The sequence below is a fragment of the Pan troglodytes genome, chromosome 14 (genome assembly GCF_028858775.2).
Source record: "Pan troglodytes isolate AG18354 chromosome 14, NHGRI_mPanTro3-v2.0_pri, whole genome shotgun sequence".
Lineage (NCBI taxonomy): Eukaryota > Metazoa > Chordata > Mammalia > Primates > Hominidae > Pan > Pan troglodytes.
This window is the reverse complement of record NC_072412.2, coordinates 42,089,125-42,111,245: the sequence shown is the minus strand read 5'-3', so window position 1 is coordinate 42,111,245 and position 22,121 is coordinate 42,089,125. Positions and strand designations below refer to the sequence as shown.

Here is a 22,121-nt window from a genome sequence, read left to right as displayed (position 1 = left end):
TCAGGTGATGAGTACACTAAAATCTCAGATGTCACCACTAAAGAACTTATCCATGTAACCAAACACCACCTGTTCCCCCAAAACTTATTGAAATAAAAAATAAAATAGCTGGGCACAGTGGCTCACGCCTGTAATCCCAGCACCTTGGGAGGCTGAGGTGGGTGGATCGTCTGAGGTCAGGAGTTCGAGACCAGCCTTGCTAACACGGTGAAACCCCATCGCTTATACTAAAAATAAAAAAATTAGCTGGGTGTGGTGGCAGGCACCTGTAATGCCAGCTACTCGGGAGGCTGAGACAGGAGAATCCCTTGAACCTGGGAGGCGGAGGTTGCAGTGAGCTGAGATCGCGCCATTGCACTCCAGCCTGGGCGACAAGAGTGAGACTTAGTCTCAAAAAAATAAATAAAATACCAAGAAACAAAAACAACAAAAAGAAACCCAAATTAGGTAGATCACTAGAGTAAAAAAGGATGTTCAGTAAATAACCAAAATTGAGCAATCAAATCTTACTTATCCACACTAAAACGATAAAATACAGCACAGCTAATCAAAAACCCATTTATTTACTGGAATTAAAATTCCTTATTCAATTTCAAATCAAGGCTAAAAAATTTTTTTAAATCTTAAAAATTCTCTATTGAAAGGGTTTAATCTAAATTACCTCTTTCTTTGTATTTTAATTTGATATTAAAATAAGACTTTTTGAGCATGAACAATTGATAGTAAACAAACAAAAACATATTTAGAAGTTGAAATCAACTTGAAATTTTTTTTTAATCATGTATCCTATACAATCATATTTTGTAATCTGAAGTAAGAATAAAAGTCTTCATTTTGGGAGGCTGAGATGGGAGAACTGATTCAGCCCAGGAGTGAGACCAGCCTCGGCAACACAAGAAGACCCTGTCTCTACTAAAGAAAAGTTAGTTGGGTGTGCCTGTAGTCCCGGCTGCTTGGGAGCCTGAAGTGGAAGGATTGCTTGAGCCCAGGAGATTGAGGCCACAGTGAGCTGTGATTATGCCACACTGTACTTCAGCTTGGTGACAGAGTGAGACCCTGTCTCAAAAAAACTAAAAATTTTTTTAAAATGTTAAAGGAAAGAATAAAAGTCCTTATAAAGTTTCCTGTGGAAATAGTAAGGCTGTTAGATTTACAAGCAATTAAAACTGGCCGGGCACAGTGGCTCATGCCTGTAATCCCAGCACTTTGGGAGGCTGAGGCAGGTGGATCACCTGAGGTCAGGAATTCGAGACCAGCCTGGCCAACATGACAAAACCCCGTCTCCACTAAAAATACAAAAAATTAGCCAGGTGTGTTGGCAGGTGCCTGTAGCCCCAGCTACTCAAAAGGCTGAGGCAGGAGAACTGCTTGAACCTGGGAAGTGGAAGTTGCAGTGTGCCGATTATCATGCCATTGCACTCCAGCCTGGGCCACAGAGCAAGACTCTGTCTCAAACAAATAAAATAAAACAAACAAACAAAACTTTAACTGGCCCAGAATAATATGAATTGTTTCCTAGAAAAAAATTTATCTACTACCTAACATTTTTTTATTTGCTAAAAAGCCATTGGTATTTCTTTTCAGACACAGATTTTGTGAGCTGTAAAACAGTAACAATTCTCCTCAAACTTCCACATATGTGAATGACTCAAACAGGAAAAAGAAACTAGTTTCAAATGTAGAAAACAGAAGTATAAGAGAAAGGGAGTCAATCTAAGTCTAAGTAAGTAACTCAACACAGAACTCCTGACCATACCTTTCTTTGGCTTTAATTTTTAAAAATAAAATAACATCTAAAACACACTGGGGTTTTTGAATAACCTATGGTTTACTTGGCATAACTGTGTAAATATCAGATAATTCCATTAACATGTTCTCTATTTTACTATTGTTGAAAAAAAATTAGCATGCTTTCATCACTATGCTATTTCTCATTTACTAAACTTCAGTATCATATCCTTGGGCTAAGAGGATCTGTATTTTGTTTCTTTTATATGCACAACACCATATCTGATCCAGTTGTAAACATGAAGATGTACTTCGACTTTTATTTTGAATGTTTTTTAAACAATGATGCTTTAAAACTAAACTGCCAGTAACAGAATGAGAAAAAATGACATTGAAAAGACAATATAATAGTAAAATGGTGAATCAGGCATAGTGTTGGTACCACAACTACAGTCATTTTCTACCAACTAGGCAATAACCAGGTTAAATTCTGCAGAAACAGAGAAATGTTGCTGTTTCTTTGACTCAGGAAAAATTGGGATATGAAAATAAAAGAAATCAGGAAGTACGATTTAAAAAAGTAAGTATATTCCTGTACCCTAGTATAGGCTAAAACTGCCGTAAGTGTCACACATATGTAGCAGTAGATGATGAATGTGGATGCCATGAGGCTTTTTTAATTCTTTAAAAAAAAATTCACAAGACTGCCTTGGGCAAGTTTTAGTTTTGAAACATTTTATTTGAAGATTCAGACGTTTATGGCTTAAAAAAGTAGCTAACATTTTCTAGGCCTGCAGAAAATCTAATTATTGGATATATTTTTGTTGTTGTTACACAAAATTAGGGTAGCACATACTTCTACTTATAGAACAAGCTGATCTTTCTATAAATATATGCACATATATACTGAAAAATGAAATCAGTTACAAATGCCACCAAAAAAATTCTTTTACAACTGGTCCAGCATAATGTTTGGGAACAGTGGTCTCTATGTAAGAAAAACCAAAAACCTAACATTCTACTTACGTCAAATTTAGAAATTTAGTTTTTAATAATCTGTCATGGTCACCATGGGGAAAAAAAAGATGATACATATTCAAAAAACAAATTTATGTGATATGGGACAAGGGTATTTAAGCTTTTTGTTTTTTGTTTATTTTTGAGACAGAGTTTCGCTCTTGTTGCCCAAGCCAGAGCGCAATGGCGCAATCTCGGCTCACCACAACCTCCGCCTCCCGGGTTCAAGCGATTCTCCTGCCTCAGCCTCCCCAGTAGCTGGGATTACAGGCATGAGCCACCATACCCGGGTAATTTTTTTTTTTTTTTTTTGTATTTTTAGTAGAGACGAGGTTTCTCCATGTTGGTCAGGCTGGTCTTGAACTCCTGACCTCAGGTGATCCACCTGCCTTGGCCTCCCAAAGTGCTGGGATAATAGGCGTGAGCCAATGCACCTGGCCTAAGTTTTTAAAATTCATTACTTTAGAGTACACTTGTCAAAAATTACAAAAAGCATAGCTTTCACTGCATTCTCTCTGACCATATACAATGCATGAATATTTTGGATTTAAAAACTTCCAGGCATATGCATAATAGCACTGCAGAAAGCAACAGATGGCAAATTGTCAGTGAAATCGAATGGTTTCAAAATGGTGGCAGAGTTACCACAGAGAATCCTCATCCTAGACTGCTAGGTCTAGCTAAAGAAAAATCTTATGTTCTCACTAAATAGCATCATTACACAGTTATGGTTTCTGATGCCTGCTGGCCCTTCAAGCCTACTCTGTACCATCATCTTCCTCATCATTAATTAGTACCCTTTCCCATTCCTCATGGCTCGTACTAAACTTTTACTTTCTAAATAAGCCTTCAAGTTTTTCATCCATGCAGCAAGCATGAGCCCCTTATACTTTCTACTCCTTCACACCTGAATGCTATGTATGGGGCTGCTATGGAAAGTCCATGGCCTTCAAGTTAATCAGGCCTGGGCTCCAATTCAACATTCTGTGATCCTAAGCTATTCTCTCTGGGCCCATTTCCTCATCTATAAAATTAAGATACAAATACCTGTATCCTAACATGCTTGTAATGATTCAAACAAGGTTATGAAAAATAACCAGCACCTATGTGAACGTGACAGACATTCCATGTTGGTCCTTTTTTCATTCTCATATTATTTACTCTTACTCCTTTTGTTCCTCTCTGCTTTACTCCTGGGAAATCTTACTCAGCAATCAACTTCAAGCTCATCTTCTCAAAAAAGCTTTCGTCACTCACCTCTCACCCAAACAAAACTCTTCAGTACTCCATAGTACTCGGCAGATCTTTCTACTGTAATATATATTACATTAGTTAATACTCATTTACCTATTTCAAATCCCTTCCAACGTGTAGGCTTCCGGAGGTAGGGACTGTGTTTTATTTCTTTGGATTTCCAAAATCTAGCAAAGTGTCATTTTCTAAAAGTTTGTATAATGACATGAAAATGATCTTAAGAAACTTTCCCACTGTTACAGGCGGGTCTTTGGTCTTAGAGCTCCCAAGATGGGGTGGGCCGCTCCCAAAATGACGGCAAGCCTTTTGTTCTCTGACCTGGGGTTCTTGGCCTCACGGATTCCAAGAAATTGAACCTTGGGCCATGTGGTGAGTATTATAGCTATTAGAAGCTGTGGGTCATGGAAGAGAACGGTGGAACCCAGCAACCAGTGTTCAGCTCGATTAGGGCACTTAGCCGTGCAGTAACAAAGGCGAGCCTTTAGCCTGATCAGGTGCGGCAATGTGCACCTCGCTGGATCAGAAACGCAGTGGACACCCTGCTGGATCCAGAGGGGTGTAAGTCAGCGGCAGGTCTGCGATGGCAGCAAACAGCAGCGGTGGACAGCGAGCAAAAGCTCAGCTCGAACCGTAACAAACACGGACCAGAAGAGTGTGCAGTTGCAAGATTTAATAGAATGAAAACAGAGCTCCCATACAATGTGAGAGGACCCAAAGGGGGTTGCCCACTCTCTGCTCCAATGCCTGGGTTTATATCCCAATCACTGCCCCTCCCCCTGTGCTCTCAGGCGATATATGATTTGACTATTTCTTTACCTCCTGCTTTTAGCTTAATTTGTATTTTAGTGAGCCCTCTTTACTACCTGATTGGTTGGGCGTGAGCTGAGTTACAAGCCCCGTGTTTAAAGGTAGGTGCGGTCACCTTTCCCAGTTAGGCTTAGGAATTCTTAGTCGGCCTAGGAAATCCAACTAGTCCTGTCTCTCACCACCACCGAGATGTCTCTTGTAGCTCATATTTTATGTGTACCATACTGGTGACTGAAATTATGTTTTGAAATGGGAAAACATAATGGACAATGCTAGTTAAACTTAATTAAGAATCTAACATATGGTCATGCTTCAAAATATCCTGGACCAGGTAAATATATCCAAAAGTCTCACGGAAGACAAAGAAAATAAAGTTAGGACCTTATGTCTGGTAAATTTCCTTACAAAAAAAAAAAAAAATGAAGATAATCCACAGGTTATGTGGAAAACATTAAAGAATAACTAATTTGTTAAACAAACATTAAGGAAAATAAACTCCCAATAAAAAGGTTAGGTAATTTAGCAAACAGGCATTTGAAGGCTATTTCCCATCTCTGACTGGTTCATTAATTAATTCAATAAATACTCAGTATTTACTATGTGCCAGTCATGATTTTAAGCCCTAGGGATATATCAGACAAAATCCCTATCCTCATGAAGGTACATTTTAGCAAGAGAGACAGACAACAAACAATTTTAACAGGAAAAATATATAATTATTTTACGCAGTGATATGTGCTATGGAAAAAAATTAAGCAGATAAAGAAGTAGGTATGTTGGGAGGCCGAGGCGGGCGGATCACGAGGTCAGGAGATCGAGACCATCCTGGCTAACACGGTGAAACCCCGTCTCTACTAAAAATACAAAAAATTAGCCAGGCGTGGTAGCGGGCGCCTGTAGTCCCAGCTACTCGGGAGGCTGAGGCAGGAGAATGGCGTGAACCCGGGAGGCGGAGCTTGCAGTGAGCCGAGATCGCGCCACTGCACTCCAGCCTGGGCGACAGAGCGAGACTCCGTCTCAAAAAAAAAAAAAAAAAAAAAAAAAAAGAAGTAGGTATGTGTTTGTATGGTGAGAGTGAGGGAAGAGAGAGACCCTCTCACATTGTTTTATATTTTATACTCAGTACCTGTTCTAAGAAAAAAACAAGGAAGTGAAATCAAAGACAGGCAGCCCGGCCCCAGGCCCAAAACCAAGCCCGGGCCTGCATGGCCTAAACCTAGTAGTTAAAAATCAACTCATGACTTGGAACCCGATGTTACCCATAGATTTCAGGCATTGTATGGAAGAACATTGTGAAACTCCCCGCTCTGTTCTGTTTCACTCTGACTACCAGTGCATGAAACCCCTGTCACATATCCCCTAGATTGCTCAATCAATCACAACCCTTTCATATAAAATCTTTAGTGTTGTGCGCCCTTAAAAGGGACAGAAATTGTGCACTCGGGGAGCTTGGATTTTAAGACAGTAGCTTGCCGATGCTCCCAGCTGAATAAAGCCCTTCCTTCTACAACTCGATGTCTGAGAGGTTTTGCCTGCGGCTCGTCCTGCTACAAGAGCAACAAATTTAAAGTGAGTAGGGCAAGCTTCACTGAAAAAAATGACTTTTGGAAAAAAATTAAAGCAAGAAAAAGGATTCCTTAGATTTTGGACTAGCAATGGGAACAAGTGTACAGTCCCTAAAGCACAGGTGTGCCCAGTGTGCCTAACGAATAGCCAGAAGGCCAGTGTGCATACAGCAGGAAGAGAAAGAGAAAAAAATAGGCAACAAGGTCTAACAGGTCACAAGGGGAGCAGATCATGCTGGGCCTTATATGGTCAACATAAAGACTAGCTTTTCTCCGAGTGATACAGTACATCATTGTTTTGAGCAGAGGCCTAAGATTATTTCAATTAAAATTCTAAGGATCATTCTACTTGTCATGTTGAGAATAGATTGTAGAGGATGAAAAGCAGAGGCATGGGGATGAGTTGTAAGTCTATTAAAATAATCCATGAAAGAGATAATGGTCACTTGGGCTACAGTGATTAATGATGGAAATGAGGAAAGTGGTGAGATACTAGATAGAGTTTGGAGGTAAGGCCAATAGGATTTGCTGAGAGACTGGATATGGAGTCAAGGTTTTGAAATGAGAAAATATAATGGACAATGCTAGTTAAACGTAATTAAGAATCTAACATATGGTCATGCTTCAAAATACCCTGGACCAGGTAAATATATCCAAAAGTCTCACGGAAGACAAAGAAAATAAAGTCTTTGCAACCAAAAGGAACTAAAAGGACCTTTTAGTTGTCTTGAGCAACTAAAAGGACCTTTTAGTTGTCTTGAGCAACTAAAAGGAAAAGAGAAGAGTCAAGGTTATTGTCTTGAACAACTAAAAGAATGACACTAACTGCCTTTTGCTGCAAGGACTGTGAGAGGTCTGTGGCAGAGAAAGGGTATGTCATGAACTTTCTTTTGGACTTACTTTCTAACAATATGCCATGACGAGTATGATAAAGCCTAAGCGAAACAGTATGAGAATTCCTAACACCTAGAGGGTAAATGGAGAGGTCTCATCTACTAATAGAAAAGAAGAATGAGCCAGATGTTTGGAAAACATTCATTCTTTGTTATCTTGCAGTAAGTTAATTCTCAAGGGTTAATCACAAGCAAATCACTTTCTGCTGAACTCAGTGTTTTATGCTGTCTTACTATTAGGTTCAGTCTCCACAAAGAAAACTCTTTGAATTTAAACAACAGCAAGTGGAAAGGAGAAAAAAAGAGAGGAAACAAGAAAGACTGCTGGCAAATCAATATAATTTGGGTAAAAGAGGTATTATACATGCAGATTAGAATAAGGAGGGGAGGAGAATTTACATTCAAGAAAAAGTGTCAGACACAATAAAATGACAGTAACAAGAGAATTTATAAAATTATCCTGCCCTAAAATCTTCAAGCCAATATAAATTTCAGACTTTCATATCTAAATTGAACCAATCTACATTAATACACCCTACCTTTACCATTATTGTTCCATTGCCAAGAGCAAATACATTTGAACTTCTCCCAAAACACCAATTCCCATGAAACCCTTACATTAAGCAAAAAAGAAAGGCAAAGCTAACTACATTTCTATTTGCTCTGTTTTTAAGTTGCTTAATTTCTCTTAAACCACAGGCAAGCATTAGTATCTACAGCAAGACTAGTGAATAAATAAAAGGGCGAAACAACAAAATCAGAGGCCAAACATGTTAGGAAACAAAACTCTTAGGCTTACCCCAAATGAATGTTACTCCACTCTCCAGCATAATTAAAAACTCCTCAAAGTTAAATCTTCACTACAGATAATGATTTTTTAAGAATAATCTTTTTCACACTGTCAGAAAAAGTCTAGAATAAGTAAATAAATAATAACAAGAATGATCTTTTAAGTACTGTTTTGCATTTACTCAAAATAACGGTGTGAGTCATGGCTCTACTTTCTCATAATATAAGAAGCTTTTGAGGTCAGGCATGGCAGCTCATGCCTGTAATCCCAGCACTTTGGGAGACCAAGGCGGGTAGATCAACTGAGGGTCAGGAGTTCGAGACCAGTCTGGCCAACATGGTGAAACCCCGTCTCTACTAAAAATACAAAAATTAGCTGGGAGTGGTGGCACACGCCTGTAGTCCCAGCTACTGGGGAGGCTGAGGGGGGAGACTCGCTTGAACCCGGGAGGCGGAGGTTTGCAGTGAGCCAAGATCATACCACTGGACTCCGGCCTGGGTGACAGAGCAAGACTGCCTTTCAAAAAAATAAAAATAAAAAAATTTAAAAAGCAGCACATTTTTAAACCAAAATGTGAATAAATGTGACTGGTCAGAAAATCTTGCTCCCGTCATCAACCATGTCCTTCCTGACAGCCTGGAGAGCACTTGCAGCCCCTGAACTCATCACAGGCTTGCCAAACCAGGTTGCATATTTGGCTTTAAGTTCTTGAACCCAGGAACATGGTGACAGTTAATTTTATGTGTCAACCTGGCTACACTATGTGTAGCCCAGTTAGTCAAACACTGATCTTGGGGTTGCCATGAAAGTATTTTGGAGATGTGGCTAACACCTATGGAGTTTATCTTTGATAATCTATGTGGGCCAATCTATGTGGACCAATCATTTGCAAGGATTTAAGAACAAAATTGAAGTTTCTCTGAAGAAGAAGAAATACTGCCTCAAGAATCTCATCCTATCTGAAAGCTCTCAGACTGTGGGCCTGCCCTACAAATTTTAGACTTGCCAGCTACACCACCACAGCTGGTCCCTACCTTATGTGGCACCATGACATTTTTTCTCAAGATAAGCTCTCCCTCTTTTGAATCTGCTGGCTTTCAGTTTGGGAGCTGGAGCACTTGAGTCATATCCCCCCATCCTAGTTGACTCTTAATGCACTCCTGCCCTTCTGTTTCACCACCCTTCATGTAAAGATGTTATGATTGATCCCTGTCCCTAACACAGGAGAGTGCCTGCTCTATATTGCTTCTCAGCTACTAAGGAGGAGGAAGAAACAAAACTATAGTAGTCCTCTCTTACAGTTTTGCTTTCCACGGTTATAATAATATATTTCCAGAGAAAGAGAGACCATACTCACATAAGTTTTATCACAACTATAGTTATTATTGTTCCATTGCATTGTTTGTTGTTAATGTCTTACTGTACCTAATTTATAAATTAAACTTTATCATAATTATGTATATATAGGAAAAAACATTGTGTATGAAGGAACCAGTACTATAGGAAAACAATACTGTATCTGTAGGGTTCAGTACTATCCATGGTTTCAGGCATCCACTGGTGGTCTTGGAACACAGACCCCACAGATAAGAGGGGGCCTACTACACTATAGATAGGCAGCAGGATTAAGTAAACATCCAACCATGAAAGAAATCAATGTCAGTGTTATGGTCTTACCTATTTAAATATCACCACCTGACTACTTCCCAGCTTACTGCTCCATTGTGATCCCAGGCCACACTTCAAAACTTCCCTCCCTCACCATGCTATGAACCTCTAGAAGGCAAGAGGTAGGCTTCATTCACCTTTGTATTCCCGGTATATAGCATAGGCTAAATAAAAGTTAGCAGTTAATTGACTGCATGGATGTATATGCATGGAGAGACAGTAAAACAGACAGCTGGCCAGCTGGCTGAGTACTCTGCTTCTGAATCATAGATTGCTTCTTAGAAAAGTAGAACTAAAACTGAAGCATCGGGTCAAGGTTAGGCCAAGGAGGGAAATGTGAGGATACAGGGAGAGAACAAAGGTTAGATGTTCAATTCTGACTGAGATTCTGCCCTCACCTCACTGTTACTGCAATCTAGTCAATGTGTGTGTTGGGAGGCAGGGATCATCTACAAGACATGTTAAATATCTATAGTGTGGGGAAAAGAAAGAGATCAGATTGTTACTGTGTCTGTGTAGAAAGAAGTAGACATAGGAGACTCCATTTTGTTCTGTACTAAGAGAAATTCTTCTGCCTTGAGATGCTGTTAATCTGTAACCTTACCCCCCAACCCTGTGCTCCCTGAAACATGTGCTGTGTCAACTCAGGGTTAAATGGATTAAGGGCTGTGCAAGATGTGCTTTGTTAAACAAGTGCTTGAAGGCAAATGCTTGAAGGCAGCAGTGGTTAAGAGTCATCACCACTCCCTAATCTCAAGTACCCAGGGACACAAAACACTGCAGAGGCCTCTGCCTAGGAAAGCCAGGTATCATCTAAGGTTTCTCCCCATGTGATAGTCTGAAATATGGCCTCGTGGGAAGGGAAAGACCTGACCGTCCCCCAGTCCGACACCTGTAAAGGGTCTGTGCTGTGGAGGATTAGTAAAAGAGGAAGGAACGCCTCTTTGCAGTTGAGACATGAGGAAGGCATCTGTCTCCTGCCCATCTCTGGGCAATGGAATGTCTCAGTATAAAACCAGATTGTATGTTCCATCTACTGAGATGGGGAAAACTGCCTTAGGGCTGGAGGTGGGACAGGCAGGCAGCAATACTGCTCTTTAAGGCATTGAGAAGTTTATGTGTATGCATATCTAAAGCACAGCACTTAATTCTTTACCTTGTCTATGATGCAGAGACCTTTGTTCACGTGCTTATCTGCTGACTTTCTCTCATTATCCCATGACCCTGCCACATCCCCCTCTCCGAGAAACACCCAAGAATGACCAATAAATACTAAGGGAACTCAGAGGCCGGCGAGATCCTCCGTATGCTGAACGCTGGTCCCCTGGGCCCCCTTTTTTCTTTCTCTATACTTTGTCTCTGTGTCTCTTTCTTTTCCAAGTCTCTTGTTCCACCTAACGAGAAACGCCCACAGGTGTGGAGGGGCAACCCACTCCTTCATATAGAATATGTTAAAAACAGACTAGGCCTGCAGAATATTTTAAACACAGATTAGACCAGACAACTTGTAAAATGTAAAGTCAACTTCCATCTACTTAACATTATGGGGTCACTTCAAGATGATAACCAGGTAACAGATTATTACCCCCACAGATAAACAGGTAAGTCAAAAAGAGACAAAAATTTCAAAGCCAAAACCAAATTCTAGTTAGAAAATTAAGCCAGAAAAAATATTTTAAAACCTTCAGCATTTGAAACGAATTTGTTAGGAAGAAAGAACTACAGTAGGCTCTATATCTTTGCTTTGTGGGTCTTGATGGCTGGCACATGTCAAGTCTAGTAATGCAACTTCTGAGAACTGTTCTTTGGCCTGAAGCTTCAGATACAGCTGCTCTCAAAGGTTCAGTCTTCTAGGCAGCTCAAGGTTCATTTGGGTCTAGGAGTGAGATTCTTTAACTTGCTCATCCCTGCTATTTAATTCACTAGTCCTAAATGTATATATTTCCTTTTTTTCTCTCTCTCTTTTGAGACAGAGTCTCACTCTTTTGCCCAGGATGGAGCGCAGTGGTGTGACCTCAGCTCATTGCAACCTCCACTTCCCGTGTACAACCAATTCTCCTGTCTCAGCTTCCCGAGTAAATGGGACTACAGGCACACGCCACCACGCCTGGCTAACTTTTGTATTTTTAGTAGAGATGAGGTTCCACCATATTGGTCAGGCTGGTCATTTTGAACTCCTGACTTCAGGTGATCCCCCTGCCTCGGCCTCCCAAAGTGCTGGGATTACAGGCATGAGCCACCATGCCCAGCCAAATTTATCTCTTTCAAGTTTAAATAGTATCCTTAGTTTTGTTTTCTAACATTTGAAGGAAAGGGCCTTTTTCACCCAACCAACAGCTTTTATCATTTTATTATTGTACTGAAATTTTATTAGAATTTTTTGGCCAATGAATTTCTAAAGTCCTAAATTAAGTTCTGAACTATTTTGCCTATGTCTTCAAATTAGCCTTCCCTTGGTGTCCCCACCCCCTGAGACTCCTAGACACTCAATCACACACTTCTCCCCTCAGTAAATTTACTTGTTGACCTTTTCTGGAAATTTTTCATTTCTGTTTGATTGCATGGAAAGGTACATGCAAAGGCACACACAGACTTCTAGGTATAGAAACACTATAATTTTATACAAAAAGATGTTTCTGTTCCATTTTCAATAGTTTCCACGAATGTTTTGTTGACATTTCTGACTGTAATAATAAATTAAGTCAATGTCACGGAATCATAGAGTTGAAAAAAATGACAGAGAACATTAGCCAAAACCCACATTTTATGAGGAAGACACTGAGGGCCCGAGAAGTTAAATGACTTGCAAATTGCAGCAACAATTATCAGGGTCTACACTGGACTAGAGCCCAGGTATCCTAATTCCAGACCAGAGCTTATACCTTCAAGCAACAATCTGAAGTCACTCTCACATTACCTTTAATGGATTATAAAAATTACTCAAGATTTTTTCCAGTGTGAGCTCACACTCAACAAAACACCCCTATCTGCCCATTCACAAAAAATATATAGTCTTCTACAACTTATTACTAGGTAGGTTTTTAAATTTTCTAGAGAATATAGTGTCATTTTTATTATCTAACGTCAAGCTAGATCCTAGCACCAGTCCTTGGTGTCCTTAATTCTTTATTTCATGAAATTTTCTTTGGTCTCCCTTCCCCCAGTGGTATTTTCCTTTTTTTTTTTTTTTCCCTATTTTTTGAGACAGAGTCTCGCTTTGTCGCCCAGGCTGGAGTGCAGTGCTGCAATCTCAGCTCACTGCAAGCTCTGCCTCCCGGGTTCATGCCATTCTCCTGCCTCAGCTTCCCGAGTAGCTGGTACTACAGGAGCCAGCCACCAAGCCCGGCTAATTTTTTGTATTTTTAGTAGAGACAGAGTTTCACTGTGTTAGCTAGGATGGTCTCGATCTCCTGACCTTGTGATCTGCCCGCCTTGGCCTCCCAAAGTGCTGGGATTACAGGCACGAGCCACCGCACCTGGCCTCCCCAGTCGTATTTTTAATACTCCTATGTTTAATACAAAAATGGAATCGTTTGATAAGTATGAAACTGGCATTACTAGTCCCTCTTTCAGCTTTTCCTCTGGATGGGGCCATGTGACAATCTGTCATACCTCCATTACGCAGCCTGTTAATCATGAGAGGTATACATTTTGGCCAACAAATCAAAGTCTTACAAATTGTCAAAAGAATGGTTCAATGAACAATCTCCTGAACTGATGACTGATGCTGGGAATGCAAATTGGGACAATGTGTCTTGAGGTTACTTTCATCACAGGAATCAACAACCTTAAATATACTAATGTCTTTAGGCTTAGTAACTAAGATTCAAAAAATTTATCCGAAGAAAATAATCAGAAAAATCCATAAAAACATTTAAGAGAAAATTCATCACTGTGTTTTATTTGTAATACAAAAAAATGGAAACAATCTGACTACCCAACAATGGGGAAATCATTAAATAAATTAAGGCACATGTAAAATATGGATCAACAATTAAATATATTATTGAGGAATGTTTAGCAACCACATGTTAAGTACAGAATAAAAGCAGGCTATAAAAAAGAATATTTTCATTAAAACGTAGTCTTGGGATCATTAGACTTTAGAATCAAAGAAATATGGTTTGAGTTTTGGCTCCTTACTTTTCAACTCCATGACCTGCCCAAGTTACATGACCTCCATGTGTTCCTTCATCTGTAAAATGAGGATGATGACTGCACCTAATTCCTTGGGTTGATAAGAATTTTTTTAAGTTAGGGCATTCATATATATAAACTAGTATATTTAACATGGGATAAACATTCAACAAATGGTAGCTATTACAATTACTATATAACATTACACAATCGTCTTTTTAAAATCAGGAGGTAAAAATAAAGGTTATTAAAAAAAGAAAAAGGAAGATCTCACTTGGTGAGATGGGTTTAACATGTTTTAACATCAGAAGGCAGAAAACCCTCTGACCTGTCTACTTTAAAATAAACTTTAAAAATGAATTCTTCCTTACATTCTTCAAGAATAACTACATTGATCTTCGGTGTCTCCCTTTTTATCCTTGCACTTAAATCTGCACCCTGATCATAAAAATGATCCCACTGCATCTCTAGTTGGCCTCCTTCCTATCAAGTACTCCAAGCTTTTATCATACTGACTTTGAAGTCTCCAGCAAGAACCCCTCAAACTCTCTTTTTCGGCTTATATCTGATGTACACCTTATCTGCAACATTTTGTAGTTTTGCTTATTTCTTCTTGCTTGGGAAATCATCCCCTTTAATGAAAGCTACTTTTACTCCCTTACAGCAACCGATTTTACTTTAAGGCAGTGGCTGCTACGGCCCGTCTGGGGCGGCCCCCACAAGGATGTTGGCTGCAGAGCGGGAGGCACCATGGGGGCTGGACATTCAGCAGAGCTGCCGAGAGCTGCAAACAGGCAGGAGGCTAGCCACCTATCAGCTTGGCAGGGTAGGAGCCAGTGCTCCCAGGAACAGCTGCAGCCGCCCAACCGCACTCTCAGGGGCCCAGGAAGTCCCCTGCCCCTACAGGCTTAGAAGTGCCTTCTCCCGCTCCCTGGCCTCTCCCGACTCCCGGCATCCGGCATCCACTCCAGGGTGGGGCAAAGTTGTGGCTAAGCTGAGGCACTGTCTCAACCCAGCCGGGTGTGCATGCACTAAGAGCGGTGATGACATGCCAGCCCCCTGCCACTTCGGCCCCCTCTAGACTTTGGGCACAAGCCCAGGAGGGAGGTCCAGCCAAGGGGCTGAGGGTAGTAGCTTGGCATGGGCCTGTGGGCTCCCCGCAGCCTCTAGAGCCAGGGTGCTGTGGAGGTCATGTTGGTGGCAGCAAGAGGTTGAAAGTTTCCTGGGCAGGAAAGGGTGGGTCCCCGGCGGAACCCCTCCTTCAAGCTAGGACTGGCCTGAAGCCTGGGGGCCAGGCTGCCAGTTCTGGATGAAGTCCACCAACAGGAGTATGAAGTTCATATCATGATGACCAATCGGCCAATTGGATGGTGCTTTTTCCAGGCCTGCCCATGGCCACCCATCAACCAATCAACATGCACTTCCTCCATTCTGAGCACATAAAAACCTGCAGACTTAGCCAGACATCCTTATCAGGATGACCTGCCTGCAGATAGGAGCTACCCACTCCAGTCTCCTCTCTGTTGAGGGCTGCACTGGGTGTGGTGGTGCAACCCGTAGTCCCAGCTACTTGGGAAGCTGAGGTCGGAGGACTGCTTGAGCCTGGAAGGCGGAAGTTGCAGTGAGCTGAGATTGCATCACTGCACTCCAGCCTGGATGACAGTGAGACCCTGTCTCAAAAAAAAAAAAAAAAAAAAAAAAAAAAGACAGAAACTGAAAAACATTTTGTCCAATCACAATTTTAAAAAGTAACAAAATAAAATGGAATCTGAAAAATAGTGTTCAGATAAGAAGGCAGACTTTTAGAATCCAATTTTTAAAATGTAAAATTAAATTGGTACTTTGGACTGGGCACAGTGGCTTACACATGTAATCCCAGCACTTTGAGAAGCAGAGGTGGGAGAATCCCTTGAGCCCAGGAGTTCAAGACCAGCCTGGGCAACATAGCAAGACCCCCATCTCTACAAAATATAAAAATAAAAATTTAGCCAGGCATGATGGCACACTCCTGTGGTCCCAGCTCCTTGGGAAGCTGAAGTGGGAGGATCACTTCAACCTGGGAAATTGAGACTGCAGTGAGCTATGATCACGCCACTGTACACCAGCCTGGGAGACAGAGCGAGACTCCATCTCAAAAAAAAAAAAAAAGTTAAAAATATGAGTATACAGTACATAATCCATGTGATTACCAATGTAAGCTTCAAAGTATTGTTAAAACATGTTTTAAATCATGTTATCATTGCAAAATAGTAAAAGTACTGTCTTATTTTTGGAAATGAATAAATGCCTGAAAATTAGTTTGACAGGTTTTAGCTTTCACGTATCAGGACTGTTTATAATGAAACATGTGTCTAGTTTTTTTTACATGTTACACTATCCTAATAATAACAAGAGTTGTGGGGGTGGGAGGAGGGAGAGCATCAGGAAGAATAGCTAATGCATGCTGGGCTTAATACCTAGGTGATGAGACAATCTGTGCAGCAAACCACCACGGCACACATTTACCTGTGTAACAAACCTGCACATCTAGCACATGTACCCCGGAACTTAAAATAAAAATTGAAGAAAAATAAAAATAGGAGTTACAATTTTCAGGAAAGTAATGGAAACTAAATGACTACTGTTTCATACAAACTGAGTTTTGTTTAAACTGCTTTAAAATTTGATAATAATCTCTTAAAGTTTCTTTTCTACTTTTCCATGAGAAACAGCTTTGCTAGTCCAAAGTTTGATTATGACTTCTATTAAACCATTAATTGTAAAATGCTGACTTTATTCAAGATGCTACATATTTTGCCTATTTTTAAAAATTATTTTAATCTCCTAAGCAGGCTAATGAACATTAGTTCTTAGTTTCAAAAGAGAAGCTTACCTAAGAAAAAGTTATTTAACAAATATGACAAGATATATTTATTTCTTTTTGATTTTTCTTTTAGAAAGACAGGGGTCTCACTATGTTGCCCACCCTGGGTCTCGAACCCCTGGGCTCAAGTAATCCTCCCACCTGACCTTCCAAATTGCTAGAATTACAGGCATGAGCCACCGTGTCCAGCCCAACAAGATATATTTCATAAACCTTAAAATGAATTACATTTTTAAAATACAGTGTGAAAGGTTTTTTCTTTAACTCATTGACAAATATTATTTTCTATTTTCCATAAGATTTCCAAATATGCCCTACACCTAGGCCATTTTTTTTTCTTTCCTAATATTTACCTTTTGTCAGCTTCTCATTGCTTTCAGTACTTCCAAGTTCCCTAAAGTTATTATCAACAATCTTCTGCCTCATTATTGGTCATTGCCTGGACCAACAACTCCCCAAAGAAGCAGAACAACCCCTTAGGGACATTCTGAAAGTACATGAGGCCCTGTTTGGTTGCATAATAATTTGAATAGAAGGGAGGGTATTTGGTGGATGGGGGACTATTGATAGTAGAAGTCCTAAAATATATGAGACAAGCCTGTATAACAAAGAACTGTTTGCATCCCTCAATTTTAAAAGATTAAGTAGGTGAAAAGTTTATGATAATCTTAGTCCAGAACTTCATTATATGTATCATTATTACACTGTTTTACTACAGACTGAATCTTCCATAAGTGCAAGTGCCATGTAAATTGAGAGAGATTCCACTGTTTTGTTCAAGTTTTTACCAGAAATTGTTCACCATTTAGGAGAAATAAGTTTGTAGAGAACAATGGTCCTTCTGCTATTTGAAAAGCCAATATAATACATTTGATAAACAATTTGCATTGGTAGCTGTCACATACACAGTGATTCTACAAATTGGTGCAATATGCCAGCAACTAATAATTACTTCATTATGTTTTCTAATGTAGTAATGTTTAAGTATTTACATATTTAAATTGTAGACATGTTAACACGTTATTTTCTTTTTTCTGAGACAAAGTCTCGCTCTGTCGCCCAGGCTGGAGTGCAGTGGCGTGATCTCCGCTCACTGCAACCTCTGCCCCCTGGGTTCAAGCAATTCTTCTGCCTCAGCCTCCCTACTAGCTGGAATTACAGACTTGTGCTACCACACCCAGCTAATTTTTGTATTTTTAGTAGAGACAGGGTTTTGCCCTGTTGGCCAGGCTGGTCTCGAACCCCTGACTCAAGTGATCCGCCCACCTCAGCCTCCCAAATTGCTGGGATTATAGGAGCGAGACACCGCTTGCAGCCTGTAGACATGTTATTGTCTAATAAAATATTTCACCTTTATGTCTCAATTAAAGCATTATATTGATTATTAAAAGTTATGTTTACAGGTAGATTTTATTGTCTATGAATCTGACTTCAGGATTTCAGGATATTACAGGACACAGACAGTTTGAGAATCACTGGCCTACACTTTAGCCTTCAAGTACCTGGACTACTAAAGATGCTTCCTATGTGGTACTCTGGATTCTGTAAACTCTCTCCTCTTCCAAGTAAAAATACCTACACATGTAAAAGTCACCAATATTAGTTCTATCTTCCAATTACCACAGTTCCCAACTACCTTGAAAGCCTGATACTCGGATTTTTACAACTCTCCACAAAAGAATTACTTCTGCCTAATCTTGTTCAGCTATATCATACACTGAATACTATATCCAGAAATCCTTATTTCTAAGGAGTCAGCAAGTCATAAGGGAAAAAGTGTAGCATTTGGAATCGTAGATCTGCCACTTACCAGGGATGATCCTGGACCAGTTACTTAAAACTTTCTAAATCTCTATTGCCTCATTTTTTTTTCTTTGTTGGAGACAGGGTCTAGCTCTGTCTCTCAGGCTGGAGTGCAGTGGCGAAATCATAGCTCACTATAACCTCAAACTCCTGGGCTCAAGTGATTCTCCAGACCCAGCCTCCCAAGCAGCTAGGACTACAGGCTCACACCACCCCGCCCAGCTAATTTTTTTTTTTTTTTTTAGTAGAGATGGGGTCTCCTACGTTGCCCAGGCTGGCCTCCAAACTCATGGCCTCAAGTGATCCTCCTGCCTGGACTTCCTAAAGCGCTGGGATTACAAGCCTAAACCACCACTTGGGCAATATTTCGTATTGAGTGTTGAAAATTACCGTGCAACTGTGCATGTATCAGGTTAAAGAAAATACACTGTTAAAATCAAACCCACCTGTTTCTCTTCACTTGTTTAACATGGCTACAAAAAACTTAAAAATACGCCGGACGCGGTGGCTCACGCCTGTAATCCCAGCACTTTGGGAGGCCGAGGCGGGCGGATCACGAGGTCAGGAGATCGAGACCATCCTGGCTAACACGGTGAAACCCCGTCTCTACTAAAAACACAAAAAATTAGTCGGGAGTGGTGGCAGGCGCCTGTAGTCCCAGCTACTTGGGAGGCTGAGGCAGGAGAATGGCGTGAACCCGGGAGGCGGAGCTTGCAGTGAGCTGAGATCGCGCCACTGCACTCCAGCCTGGGCGACAGAGCGAGACTCCGTCTCCAAAAAAAAAAAAAAAAAAAAAACGTAAAAATACATATGTGGCTCACAATATGTTTCTGTTGGACAGTTTTCTGTTAGACCCTTCCTTTTTCCAGCTCTACAGTTCATCCTGAATACACCACTTGGAGTTTCCAACTGGGCCCTGTTTCTGTGCCGGAGACTTTGGAGACAGTACTCCTGGTACCCGAAACACTTTTTCCCCTTCTCCTTGCTAAATGGACTGTTTTTATTCATTCAGATCTTAATTTTTAACTACAGCTTTCTCCAAGAAGCGTCCCTGATTCCACCACGTCCCCTGCAAGACGGTATTAGGGCCTCCTATGAGATAGGAAAATCCACACACAGCACTTATTTTACTTTATTTGCAATTGCCTGTTTTCTGGTTTGTGTCCCAGACAAGACTGGAAGCTCCTTGAGGAGACAGATCCTCAGAACTGCTCCGTCTTCCACGCCCAGGCGTCAAAGCCCAGCACAAAGCGGTCTCTCCACTGAACAAGTGAGCGCTAGGGCACAGACTGTAAGCGAATGCGGGGGAGTACAAAGGTTCAAGGGTGAGGCGGTAGAGGGGGCTGAAGCAGAAACTACAAGGGAGCCAGAGAGGGGTGGGGGCCGCTGGCAGGACTCACCAGTCCCTGCTGGTCGACGTCGGCGTCGGGCCGTTTGGCCGAGGGCTGCAAGTACTCAGCGTAGCGCGAACTCTCGCCAACTGGAGCGATGACACCACGGGCAGCCATGGCAATGCGGCGCGGAGACTCAAGGCGTCGCGGCAGTGACTACGAGGCGGCCGTAGGGACAAACTAGTTAGCGCGGTTTCTTCTCGCAGATCCAGTGGACTCTGCGCTCGTTGTGCTATTAAAGGCGAGGGTCCCGGAAGATACCCTTCTCACCCGAGCTGGGTAACGTGTCCCGTGCAAGCCCGGGGTCACACTCCGAAAAGAGCCAAGGGCACTGGGACGTTCTTGAATCACACTCACAGGCGCAAAGCCAACGCGGACCCTCAGGGAGCTTTATATACTTGGGCCTGGCCCCTCCCCAGGCCGCCCTAAGGGACTGGGCTTAAGCCCTGCGAACTGATGTTGGTCGAATCAGATGACTGCCCAGTAAGCTCGGAGTCTGGCTGTAGTGCCTGAGGGTGGGCTTGCCTGAGCTTTCCTGACCCCCTTCCGGGCAGCCTTTCTTCCCACTCTCAACTTCTGTTCGCACTTCTGTTTAATGCCACAGTTCTCCCACCCCGGGAGAGAAATTAAAGAGGCAATTTGCTTACTCCACCCCCGAGTAAATGGCTGTATTTAAGGTGAAATTACACAGAAGAAAGTTGTGGCCGGGTGCGGTGGCTCACGCTGTAATCCCAGCACTTTGGGAGACCGAGGCGGGTGGATCACACCAACTTGGCCGACATGGTGAAACCTCGTCTCTACTAAAAATACAAAGATTAGCTGGGTGTGGTGGTGCGTCCCTGTAATCCCAGCTACTCAGGAGCCTGAGGCAGGGGAAAAAAAGTTATGAGCAAGTAGGTAAATCTTACTCTCCCTCAAATGAGTTTGTGCTGATTTGTATATATAAAAGCCCATTTTATTATTAAGCTTTTTTTTTTTTTTTTGAGACGGAGTCTCGCTCTGTTGCCCAGACTGAGTGCAGTGGCGCAATCTCTGGCTCACTGCACCCTCTGCCTCCCGAGTACCTGGGATTAAAGGCACGTGCCACCACACCTGGCTAATTTGTGTATTTTTAGTAGAGACGAGGTTTCACCATGTTGGCCAGGCTGGTCTCAAACTCCTGACCTCAGGTGATCCGCCCGCTTCAGCCTCCCAAAGTGCTGAGATTACAGGCGTGAGTCACCGCGCCTGGCCTCCATCAAGTTTTTAGAGCAAAAATTAACCAGCAGTTGAAGCTTATGGTGTTTTCCAACTTCTGTACCAACTTGGCAGCTCTTTGGCTCCTTATACCCTTTGCAAAATCAGCTGACAGGAAGAAAAAGCTTTATTTTTTTTCTATTCCTGAATTTAAAGTTTTGAGGGTCTATTAATTTGTTCACTTAGTTAATATTATTAGCATGTCTAAGAAGTTAGGTCCTAGAAATTTACAATCTTGTAGGGAAGATAACACTGACACAGAATAATAGTGCATACCAGAACATGAGCACATGCATTGCATAGCAGTATAAAGAGAACTGGACTGGGAATTAAACCGCCATTGCAAAGTTACAACTGAGAAAGAGATCTGACCTAATCAACACCATCTTGCTTCTAACCTCCAAGCTGTCTTGTACATTCCTGGCCGTAGGCCAAACTAACTTTGGGAGGAATGTAATTCATAGTTTATAGTTTGAAACAAAGATGATAAAAGCCCTTTCCCAAAACAAACCTCCTTCTTGCCTGGGGACTAGACTGCCTTTGTAGGACTAACAAATTAGCCACAAGATCAGAAATTATGACTTAGGAGTCATGCAGCTGGAAGCTACAAGATTCTGACCCTCCCCGCCATTGCCGCTGGAGCTAACATCACTATTGTAAAAACTACCACCAGTGCTTGAGATATTTTGCAGACCCTGCACTTGATGAATCAGCTGGCATCACCTAGATCGATAAACTGGCTCATCTGATCTCGTGGCCCCCACCCAGGAACTGATAACGCAAGACAACTTGGACTCCCTGTGATTTCATCTTTGACCTGACCAATCAGCACTCCCAGCTCACTGGCTTCCCCCTACTCACCAAGTTGTCCTTAAAAATTCTGATCCCCGGCTGGGCGCGGTGGCTCATGCCTATAATCCCAGCACTTTGGGAGGCCGAGGCGGGTGAATCATGAGGTCAAGAGAGTGA

The 22,121-nt window shown here is 41.6% G+C and overlaps 1 protein-coding gene across 3 annotated transcripts in view; it reads right to left on the bottom strand.

Annotated features, from left to right (window-relative positions):
• DNAJC15 (DnaJ heat shock protein family (Hsp40) member C15) overlaps nucleotides 1-20,550 on the bottom strand; it is a 79,059-nt gene extending 58,509 nt beyond the window's left edge. For 2 of the 3 annotated variants that reach the window (XR_010150448.1, XM_016925262.4), the window contains exon 1: nucleotides 19,926-20,285. Coding sequence is in view for 2 of the 3 variants with exons in the window: in XM_016925262.4 (XP_016780751.3) it covers nucleotides 19,926-20,033 (108 nt within the window). In the remaining variant the exon portion in view is untranslated. Of the gene's footprint in view, nucleotides 1-19,925 lie in introns of all 3 variants that reach the window. The other variant, XM_509654.7, reaches the window with a different exon arrangement.
• Nucleotides 20,551-22,121: the final 1,571 nt, after the last annotated feature.